The sequence below is a fragment of the Polyergus mexicanus genome, unplaced genomic scaffold (genome assembly GCF_030449975.1).
Source record: "Polyergus mexicanus isolate NDT 795.1 unplaced genomic scaffold, iyPolMexi1.0 SCAF_11, whole genome shotgun sequence".
NCBI classification, from domain to species: Eukaryota; Metazoa; Arthropoda; class Insecta; order Hymenoptera; family Formicidae; genus Polyergus; species Polyergus mexicanus.
The window spans coordinates 10,184,603-10,196,803 of NW_027223331.1; the positions used below are offsets into that span (position 1 = coordinate 10,184,603).

At 40.1% G+C, this 12,201-nt stretch overlaps 1 protein-coding gene across 5 annotated transcripts in view; it reads left to right on the forward strand.

Moving 5' to 3' along the window:
* The window catches only part of Lar (tyrosine-protein phosphatase Lar), a 374,983-nt gene that overhangs the window by 331,694 nt on the left and 31,088 nt on the right, over positions 1–12,201 (forward strand). For all 5 annotated transcript variants that reach the window (XM_070304372.1, XM_070304376.1, XM_070304377.1 and 2 more), the window contains one exon: positions 4,901–5,083. In XM_070304372.1, coding sequence (XP_070160473.1) covers positions 4,901–5,083 — 183 coding nt within the window. The remainder of the gene's footprint in view (positions 1–4,900; positions 5,084–12,201) is intronic.

The following is a 12,201-nucleotide window of genomic DNA, read 5'->3' on the forward strand; positions in this document are numbered from 1 at the left end:
GAGGGTGCCAAGAGATCGGTCAGAATCTTTCCCACCGCATCGGCCATTCCTTTGCGGACGAATTCTCGAAGAGGAAAAGTGTAGCATCTCTCCTTCTCTCTTCAGAGGCGTACTCTGAAATCTTACGATGGCGACGCAGAAGAGAGACGTAAAGCCGAAAATATACGATAAAAGCATCCTCTTGGAATGGGCACGCGGTGAATCTAAAGGGAGGGAAATAAAACGGCGTACCGTTTGAAATCGATCATTCCCCGTTGACTCTATTGTGTTTCGCTCAAATTCCGACTTACTGGATCATACGAATGTACGAAAGATGAGTGAGAGTATAAAGAGATCAATGTCAAGGATATTGATACGACACGATTAATAATTAATATTTTATATTCTATTACCGGCATGTTAGTCAACATTTTAATTATCGAAAAATTGTGCTTGTTTATACGATAATTATGTCAACTTGACGTGATTCTACATCGCGTTAATGAAATCACTTCGAATTAATGTTATCATCATCGAGCTTCGTCAATAATCAAATATAAAAATATGGAAGCAATTAAACAACAAATGCATACACACAAATATACAATATATATCAGTAGGAAAGATATCATCATTATAATGTCGGTTAGAAATACAATAGTCATCGCCACGAGACATCAATCTCAATTATTTTGCAGTTCAATATATGTATAAGAGAAGCGCATCTATGATTAATCTGAAGCAAACATATATAGTGCTCAATATATTTTCGTCGTCTTTCTGCGAAATTTATCAAGTTAAGATAATAGAGTTTATAATTTTGTCTTATGTCTTGTCAAGGTGAAAATCTCTAGAAAGAAAGATTCTTTCTCGCAAGAAATGCCGAGGTCTTACGATCGCATTGCGGTAGATATAAATCCAAATATAACGATAAAAAAAAACTCGATGTGCGTCGAGTGAAATATGTTGAATACATTGGCGAAAAGAGGGAAAAAACGAGAAAGAGAGAGAGAGAGAGAGAGAGAGAGAGAGAGAGAGAAACAGAACGCAGAACATCGTAAAAGAAAATAGTAAAAAGGAAGGCGTTCATCTCCGACGGTAACTCGTCGTCCACACGCACGTGGTCCATGATATTTGCACTTTTACGCGCACGCATTTGCATATATAGTCAAGTACAGAGGCTGAGAAATCGCAAATAAAGGAGAAAAACCTGAAATGAAAGAATGTCGCGGATAAACGGGAGCGTTGGTAGGAAAGAAAGACAAATTCCTATAAAATCACGATGTCTTCCAAGAAGAAAACAGAATCTTCGTCATCTTCGTTGTTCTCGTCATCGTTCTTCGATCGTACAATAGTCGTCGCGCGACCTCGGACATGAGGAAGGCGCCGCGGTGGCCGGTTTGCCAAGCGGACAATAGCTTTGCCGGCGACTTTGTTCTCGTCGCGGCACTGCCGACGTCGGGCGCTTGTATTGTTTGTCGTCGCCGGTGGAAAAGCGCGTGGAAAGAGGATATAGCGAGAGAAATGCAGGAGATGGAGAAGATGGAAATGGTTGCGGGGGCCATGCGGAAAGTCTGCAGGCGATTTCTATTGTGGACCGCGAAGCGCTCTCTAGGCCGCCGATATAATTGGTGCAGCCGCGCGCCGGATAACTCGGACGATAACGAGGACAAAGAAGCGACGCCGCGGAAGAAGACAATGAGAGGGAGGGGAGAGGAAAATCCCGAGAAAGTGCCGGGGGTTGTTCGAGTATCGGGGCGCCGTTCTATTCGGCCTTTCTCGGCGATAATAGCACGCGAATCCCGTGTTAAGTTTGACAGACTCCGACGAGAAAAAGAGAATGAGAGATACGACTTGTACAAAAGCACTTAGTTTCTTAATGTATAGCTGTGTAAAAAAAAAAAAACAGAAACTGTGGTAGCAAATAGCTGGTTTTCTCGACCTAATTTGAGATGGTTTTATTTCCGCGCATGTATATGAGAACCTAGCCTCTCCTATTATTACGGACATTTTTTCAATTTTTTTATATTGATGTTATTGTAATCTATGTCAGAAAAATGACACAGTTATAAGTCTTGTTCTATTGAAGGGGCATATAATGCATAAACGCTCATAGATAAGTAAATTTCTTTCTCTGTTTATGCTAGACTATAATTTGTGGGAGAGTGTCACTAATATTAATTTTTTAATATAACTAAGATTGTCAAACTAAATCAGGTTATATTGCATTATACTCATTTTTAATCATATTTCTATATATAGATATTATTTTTTTAAATAAATATAGCTTGCAGAATATCGGAAATTAATTTAATACATTACATCAATAGTAAAAGTCAAATATATTCGAAAGTCAGGAATATTATTCACCGCAAAAGAGCGAGAAACCAATCGTGTTGCTTTTATCGAATAATTATTGGACAAAAATCTTTGGTAAGGAGAATTAAAGGGACGAAATGGAATGTAATGGTGAAGCGGATAAGAGAAATCCAATAATTTTTCCTTCATCTGAAATCCACCCGATTAATATTAGCGATTAAAGAAGATATATCAAAGTTATATAGAAAAAAGAAAATTGCAATGTGAATATAAATATGTGCCAACCTTTCAATATATCTTTAGTAAGCTTGACTAGCCCATCAAGATCCAACAAGTTCATTTGTTTAAAATGTATTTGTGAATGAAGGCGAATAGATCAGAATACGCAAAAGTACTACCGACCACTAACTTCGCCCGCGAGTTCCGATTGCTCTTGTAATTGACGAGATTGTGAAAGATGGACTTTCTAAGAACCGCCCCGAGGCGTTGGTGGTAATTGCAGTTTGATCGCGCCCTTACTGCAAACTTTCACCCAGTTTGTGGGCCTTGTAATAAGTCTCAAGTTCGCTTTCCAATAACTTTAACCTCAGACAGCGAAAAACTTGTAAAAATTACAGAAACGCCCTCTTCATAAATTGTAATTCGAATGTTATCCGATTGCAAAATAGAAACTTCTCCTACAAAATATATATATCGAATAATAAATTCTACTCCAAAGTAATATCTGGCGTTTTTGGAAAGCTATATATTTTTAAAGCAAAATAATAAAGATTCGTATAAATGATCAAAGAAAAATCAAAGAGTTTAAAAAAGATAAAATTTTAAATAAATTTTGCATGCTAGAATATAACTCCGCAATGCACTGTATATCCTTTTCATTAAATATTTAATTTTACATTTATGTAAAATAAAAAAAAAACTCCCTCACTATTAAATCAACTCGAGAAGATTGTCTTCATCTTTGTCGTATGAGTGCCGTCGAAACGGAAGCAGGACAATCGCGGGAATTGTTTGGAACTTCGTATGCCGCGTCCCCAACTTAGATTTAACTACGAGTTCACCCCAAGGATTAATGTAGCGCCGTCGTAATTACATGAGGAACGGGAGCGATGTGGGTCGAATCACGTGTACCTCGAAACAGGTCGAATTAATCTTCTTGCTCACCCCAAGCCTCAACTTTACGCACGACTCGCGCACCACTTCCTTGATGACGCGCGCTTCAGCCTCTATCGAATGTATCTTTTAATTGGATATCGATTAGATGCGCTGGAACTTTGTATGGTCGATTAAGATCCGTGTTATTTTATATTAAAAATATTATTTCCTCTTTCTGAAAATAATATATTTTCCTTATATTTCGCAGATTTTGACAGACGGCCGATTTTAATTAACTAGATATGTTTTTCTTTCGTCGTTAAAAGAACGAATTTATCATCCTATTGCCGTATATGACATAATTATATTAAGACGCTCAAGTTATGGAAATAGAAATGAAAATGTTCACAAAAATAATGAATTAGTGATATTATTAAAAATAAAAATTAAAACCTTTCGCAAAACATTTTCAATTAAACCGCAAAAATATATCGCGCGATTCGTTTGACCCTTTTGGCAAATCCTTTCAAAAGACCTCGGCGATATATCGAATTTCAGCGATTTCATTCCGCTGATCACATCAGCGTTCCCGCGCATCTATCCATATCAGCGGACTACCTTCCGAGAGACGAAAGATCTGTTTTCCCAGGGTGGGAAATGGGAACGGGGCGGTCCGGTCCAGTGGCAGCTCCAGTGGCTTTTCCTAACTTTCGATCCCGCGAGACCGGTCACTGAATGCCCAATGTCTACGATCCGCAGAGAGCTATCCTGGTTCTACGGCACGTCCAATGTATAATTGACGAGCGGCAAAGTTTGTTCCGTATCAATGTAAAAGACGTGTACATGTCAAGTCCAATTTGGACATTTTTTTTCCAAACGCAATATTTCCGAAGAAAATGCGATCTTTTAACTAATCGTATATAACTTGTTCCGCTATATAAATCGTGATATTTGATTACTCCGATGTCTAAGAAATACATGTGTCTTTTATAGATAAAAAATGAACGTATATAATCAAAAATAATATCTCTTTTGATTGATTATACTCGTGCGCAAACGCGAAGGCGCAGGTATAATATATAAAAGTTTAGATAAATCCGTTTTATTCAAATAGTGAAATATTCAAAATCTATATCGTATCTCGCTTTCAATGAAAGATTTAACGCACTTTTGCGAATGAATGGCTTATAGAAATAATATGACAGTAATATATCCAATAAAAATATTTTCTATATTCATATCATATAATTAAGGGGATAGATAACCAGATCATTTTCTTGGGATACTGAATCTATTATAAGCTAAGAAAATTACGGGTCGTTGTCTCGTTACGATCATTATACATTCGCTTCTCTCAGAGAATTTGCTTAAAAGATACATAAGCTCCTTCTCATTCCACCTATATAATATTATCAGCGCCTCTTCCGTATTGCATAATGCATTATTCCTCCGTAGACCATTAAAACACCTAATAACTAAAGATACCTCTTTTACTTTGTGATTACAGCGGAGAATCTACCGATGGGTTTTCCAATGATCACTCAAGCACCGACGACAAAGGTAGTCGAGATGGGCCACAACGCGGTTCTTCTTTGCACAGCGGTCGGATCCCCGACGCCCATCATCTCCTGGGTACGAGATATGCTACCTATCGACACGTCAAATCCACGATACACGGTCCTGGATTCCGGTAAGTAACGAGCACCTGTCAATCAAAATACGACTAGAGTATTATACAATATTATCGTTCGTTTCTCTCTTGAGAGATTGTTGTACAACGCGTGTACTCGAAAGCTCCAACTAGTTTATGCAGCTTTAATACTGATAAAAGATACTGATACGACGCGATGAAATAAACGCGACGTTATGGTCGCGAGCGACCAACGTCGTACTTTATTCGCGAGACGGGAAGTAGATCGATAAGAGAGAGGAAAGGAACGCGCAGAGAGGGCGATGGGAGAAATATGGTGGGTACAATGAGCGATCGAACGATGACAAAGGCTATGAAAGATAGAAAGATTAAGAGTGTTTGGCGGGTACACAGGTAGGTAACAATGGGGCACCCCGTCGACGGCGCGCGACCGCTCTGGCGCATGTCATATCTCGTTGAGTGCCCGGGTGCGTAAGTCACTGTCAACTCGCGGCGGCGTTGATCGAGTGGTCACGCGATACGCGAACATCCAGCGCATCCATCTCGTTTGCCGAGAGCGCACCTGGCCCCTCCGTCCCCCTCTTTCGCTCGTATTCACCCAAGTACACTTTGTGCCCGCTATCATAACCGCCGTTAAGTGTCCTCGCGCTATTTTTCATCCGACTTAAATAGCGATACGATCGTTACATTGTCTTTTCATCTTGACGACAGAACGATCCGTAAAAGGTCTCACCGAAATATGCCATTTCTCAAAAGCGCGAGTTCATAAGTTGGACAGCGATCTTGTTTCAAGCTGTACTTTGCAACGATATATGCCTTTCTGTGAAGAATATGATAACGTAATCGATAAGCGTGTAGAATGAGAAAGTACATTTAAATATTATTGATGCTATGTGTTTCTTTTCGTTATTTAGAATTGAAAAACAACACGGCGGTCGGAAATACGTTGCGTGTCTGACCGCACGTCGCTGTGACTACTGCCGTCTGACACATGTGTGCCCGCGCTACTCTAAAGATCCTCACGTGTACAATAATCTACGATCTTGCGAGTTTAAACAAAAAATGTTAAACATCTTTTTATAAGCGTAACCTCATGACAATCTACTACGAATGTCCATTAGCCTTTTGATAAGTAATCTTGGTTACAATTCATCCAATTAATTGTTAATCCAGAAACAGTAGTAACACAGTTCGTGTCTGATTATAGATAAATGCGACTACTGAAGTTTTTCAAATGAACGTACTACTTTCGAAATCCATAATTTACATACGTATAAACGTAATTTAAAAACGAATATTATATAATTTTCTCCTTCACAATAATAATTATCTTCTGCCATTAAGTCTGGCCTTAACTCTATTAGATATCTCGTGTGTGATTACGATAAATTCGACATGCATAAAAAAAAATCTTTTTATAATGCAATCTCTTCCTCCCTTCCGCATGTTTTTCTTAATGTCTAAGTCTAATTAAGAGGAAGGAAAATATTCTCGACGAAACTAGAAGGCGCATCGCTGCTGAGCGAAAACTCCCCTTGCGAAATATATTAATAATACTCCCCCGAGGAAGTCGACAGCGCGATAAGGGAGGGCGAACGAATAATTTTCAACGAGCGTTATACGGAGTTTCGTTAATGCGCGATGCACCCCATTATCATTACCTTCGCCGCTTACACATACGTACGTACGAATGCATGTATGTATAACGCTCACTTTGTTTTTATCGCACGACGGCGGTATCATTATCGAGCGGCGCGTCACGTAATACCGGCGGTGCACTTCCCCGGACTATCTTTACGGTGCTCGCTGCAGTTTGCCGCGACGTGAAAAGTGTACATTAGATGCAGCGAAAGCCGTCGCTATATGTACGCAACACATACACACGCGCATAAATACAGTGGCGCTTGCACGTGCCCCGTCGCGTGCGTGTGCGCGTTTATGTATTATGGATACGTTTGCATACTCTACTCGGCGCATCCGTATGCATCGAGGCCGTGTAGGAACGAGGCGTCGATACGGACGTGTATGCGCGACGTGGCAATCTTGCTAGAAATTGCCGTAAAGAAACGTCACGGAGGAGGAAATTCGTTCGATGGGCGAGACGGATATTCGACCAAGAAACTCGATCCGCGCAATACGCGTGTTTGGTCCGTACATTCGTGAAATTCGTCGATTTGAAAAGCGGATAATCAGGTTGATCGAGAATGAGAGTCGTCCCCCTCGAATGAGTCCGTCCGACTCCGACCAACCCGGTCGTTTTCAACGATCGATAGCCGCGATAATGAAATATATCGAGCGTTTATGTAAATTCGTTCAGCAACGAGAGGGGCGGGCCGTTACGCGGCTATTATTATTGTAATTAGATGGGAGGAATAATGACGTGTACTCTTAGTGTTTTTGCTACCCCTCCTCTTCTCCCTCCTCTCGAAGATTTGCCTATTATCGCAGTTACTATCCGAACACATCTACCTTTCGTAATAATAGTAACACTGTAGTGACAGTAAATTTATGTACCGTCCCAGTTTTCGATATTTATTTCCAATTATTATCTGTGCTAGTTATATTCGAAAAAAATCACTAAGAATGTTTAAAGGGAGAAGATAGAGAAAATTCAAAAATTGAAAAAAAAAAGAAAGAAATAATATATAAAATTTTTAATTCGATTAAATATATCTTGCATATCAATTGACTCATTTTAGCATACAGTGTAAATAACAAACAAATTATTTAAAAAGATTACTATAATAATACGAATTTTGTCCTCGTATGTTAGTTTCCAACAGCGATCCCCCCAACAGCATCCGTAAATTAAATTTGTCAATGCGGAGCTGCGCTATTTGTCATCCTGTATCTTTTCATCGAGTGGAAATAACGGTGCCATTGTCGACCATAAGATCGTATTAAGCGTAATTTAACGGAAAGGGGTTGATAACCTCAGGCTGCGTGAGGGGGGTTAACCCCCGAAGTCACATCAGTCACTCGCTCGCGCCCCGAACGTTATTCGCGTGTCTTCGCAACGCCCCTTCGTACCCCACGCTCGTTCTCCCTCGTCCCCTCCCTCAGTCGATAGCGCGTACTCGTAAAGCATGTTACCCGCCACTACCGTTATACGCACGTCCCATAAAATATACGGCTTAATGTATCGCAAAAAGTACATCACGAGTCCGATGTACTTTCTGCATACAGCGGCGCGCCAAGTTTCGCGCGAGGAAAATGGATGGACGAGAAATAAGGAGGAAGCAGCATGCCGGAAAGAAAAGACGTGGCGAGAGTCGACTCGGCGCGAAGGGGACCGACCGAACCCGACTGAAGCGAAAAACGAGAGTTTTCATAAATTCCATCCCGCGCTGACAAGCATCTTTCTCGTAAATCTTACCTGTCTTCGAGCTCGTTAAGCGAGAAAGCTCGCTCGAAGATCACGCGCGTACGCGCGTCCGTCGTATCTATCGCTCCGATACCGTTAACGCATTGCGGGACGCCGTGCGATAGACTGCCTGTATATTTTCGGGGTGGCGGGGGGCGGGGGAGAGGGGTAGGAAGGGGACTGATGCATTCTTGACAGCGTTTTTCATCGTTCTGCGATGTTTTATATGGAAACAAGAAGTGAACGTCACCAAATAATACGGGATGACGCTAAAAATAACACACGCTATCCATCTACGCACCCGATACATCATGTTTTTCCGAAATAAAATGCAAACTTCTCGATATACCCGCAATCCATTTTCAAAATTTTATTATTAAAAAAAAATATTACAAAAGATTACGTTTCACACATTGAATATTTTGTACACCTGAACATTTATAAAACGTGTAATACGTATAAGAGAATATTTTTATTAAAAAATTTAATTAAATTTAATCTAATTATTTTTATTTCCGGATCGTCGAAAATTTAACGTTCTCTATTGCAATACCTTTTTATATTATTTTAGAAGAAAAAAATCTAAAATTTTATATTATATTCAGATATTTATTTTGTTCTTCGGCCGTAATACCTGTCACTCTTATATATCTACTTATATAACTACTATTAAAAATTTACATCCAAGTATAAACAATGAAATAAATCGATAGTATCAATAATAGGTTTGCATAATTTTATATATACATATAGCGAATTGGGTGTCAGAATTCTTTTTCATGCTCGACATATTTATTAATTTTGAGGAATTTGCGCGAATGAAACGAATGTTCGTTAGAAGAAAGACATATATGTTCACCAAGAAAGAATTATAGATGATGGCAAGCATTTTATAGAGACAACGGAAAGGAATGGGTGACGATAAGCGTTTTTCTCGCTAGGTTCATCCGTTTTCTCGCAACAATTAAATATAGAATTATACGAAAATTGCGCGCGTGCATACGTATTATTCAAATCTCGCAGATTAAATTTGCCAGGCGTTTCGCCCCGCGTCGTCGGCGAGAATTAAGCCAGTGTTAAAATTTTAACTCACTCGCGCGCTCTGGTTGGGGCTTGCTGTACGCGCGCGCACGCTCCAGATACTCGCCGGCGTATACCATTGTTTGCGTTAATTTACGGGAATAGCTACATCCGCGATGTACATTAACGATATCAAAGCGTCCTTGCTTGTTATAGAATAGCGCTTGAGACTACGAAACTATTCTCTCGCATTTTCACCGCGCACGATTAAATTCCACGAGATGTTCGCACTTCGCGTGTTAACACCTCTACCATTAATAGATGAAACCATATGAGAATGCAACCCCAGAGTGCAATGATAAATTATACGTAACAGTAAAAATTAATCTCCCTTTTTTTTGAATAATAAATCCCGATTATATTAAATTTTGCCCTTATAAGAAGCCATAAAAATTATGGTTGCCAACTTTTCAATTGTCAAATAAATTTTACATACATTTCGTTCAAACTTTAATTTTATATTAAAAAATGTAAACGTTGTTAAAAAAAAATCATTGTCAATCTGTTACCGGTCTTGATGAGAAATCAAAAATCTTCCAAATAAATAGGAGATTTCTATTGGAGATAATATCGAGCCAAGCACACACGCTAAGCGCGAGCGTCTCATGCCGATAAGCCGCGCTCATTCTCTCGAAGAACTCGCGATTGCGTATGAGCAAATTTAATTAGACACGCGCGCATATAAGTTAAAGTAGTTTATAACGTTTCATTTAACCCTCACACAGTGGCGGCATTTCGGTGGCTTGGCTTCGAAGAAATCTCTCTTTCTCTCCGGTCTTTCGCGCAACATCGCGTCGCAGGAGCGCAACGACGCGAGCAAAACTTAATACGGCGAATCGTTAAATTATATTTTGCAATCCTTCGCTCGTAAAACCGCGAGCAAGGCAGTAGATGCGCGACGCGGACGAGGTAAAAGCGGAGACGTCTCTTAGCGCTTCGTCAACGCTCGTAAAATTCCCCCCGTTTAAAGCTTTCTGAGCCGAACGCTGCACGGCGTAATACAATAGTGTGATTTTAGTATGTTCTAATTAAAGACACCGCGTCGTGATGAGTATGGTCTGCTGGATCGTCTTCGAAAAAAAAAAGTAAAAAATATTAAAAAGAAAGAAGATTAAATTTTAATCAATTTTTTGAATTCTTTTGTTTTCTCAGGTTTGAATTCACTTACGATAATGTTTAAAATCACGATGACAAGACGAGAATAAATATGCGAGAAATATAGGTATATGGATTATAATGTAAATTACATGTTTCTTTTTGTATAGAGATGTAAGAAAAGGAAAAAGGAAGAAATAAGAATTATCTTGTAAAAAATAAATAAATAAATAAATAAATAAATTCAGAAAGTAATTTTTTTTAATTACCTAATTATAACTACGAGATAAAAGATCTTTCGAGTTTCTCTGTAGATAGTCCTCCAAAAAAAAAAACCCATGATTACACCATGATCGATATTATAATAAAATCCGCTTGGCCGAAATATTCTTATTACGGACGTTTCATTCTTAATCCTCCGCGCAATGTTTTCCAGGCCTAAGTATAACATGCAGCTTTTTCATTTTATAAACTACATCGATATTAATCACCGTGTCGGAAGTAATATCAGCCGTGAATTAGCACGAATCTCGCAATTCAAGGAGAAAACACGAGAGAAATACTTTTAGTGTGAAAGCCACGATGATTTTCACGACAAAATTCTCTCTAACCTACTTGGTTTGAATGAGTTAATAACGAAAAGAAACCAAGTTGGACACAAACGATACAAGGAGCGTGAGCGCGATATTCTTATCGTGCACTTTATTTCTCTGCTCTCTTATTCGTTGCCTCTCCCTTTGCTTGTATGATAACTGTTTCTGTGTCGTTACTATCTTTTTTCACAATGTCGATATTTACGAACAAGAATTCGCTATTTCTATCCGTGTTTGCGAGAATTAACGATATTAACCCCCTGTCTCCTCATAACGTGTGTAGCAATTACGAGCTCGGATCATTGCGAGTGTGACGCTCGTCTCGTACTACAATCGCTTGCAAACTTCTCTCCTTGTTACAGTTCATTACCTTTAATATCGCAATACTGTTTATAACGCAGTTCGACGTGTTGCGCCAATGATGAGCATGTCGTTGAACCGGGTTTTCCTCGCGCGACTCGTCATCGAGATTCGTATAGCAAATGGCTCGACGTGATTCTCGCAGAAATACGCGGGACATATCTCGTGTCGACGTTCGCAAGATTTTACGCAGTTGCGAGGTACTCGCAAGCTCGAAACAAGCTCCGGGATGGAACGAACAACTCGGCTCAACACTGCTGAAATTTCCGACGCACGCTCCTCTCCTCGGCCCGGTCTTTTAACCCCGCCATTCATCCCTCTTCTCCTTCGTGTTCGCCCATAGCGAGACGGGCGCGTCTCCTCTTCCCCCTTTTCCACCGACGGCATCTTTTCCACCGCCGTCGTGGCTCCCGGGAAAGCTCCTCCGGGGCCATTAGACCACCCTTTACCCAGGGGGTTGACTTATGACGCCCGCTACGCGGAGGAAGCTTGAGTGAGTTACTCTTCTCTCGTGGTGGGAAGAATGCGATGGTTGAGGTGGACCAGAGGTGGGCGAAAACGAAGGATGGAGGGGAAAGAGCAGCGTGTTATCCAATATAGGGAGAATCGGATCCTCTTCTTCCTCCTCGCTGTTTTTTGTTTCGAAAGACGCGCGGGACGCGGAG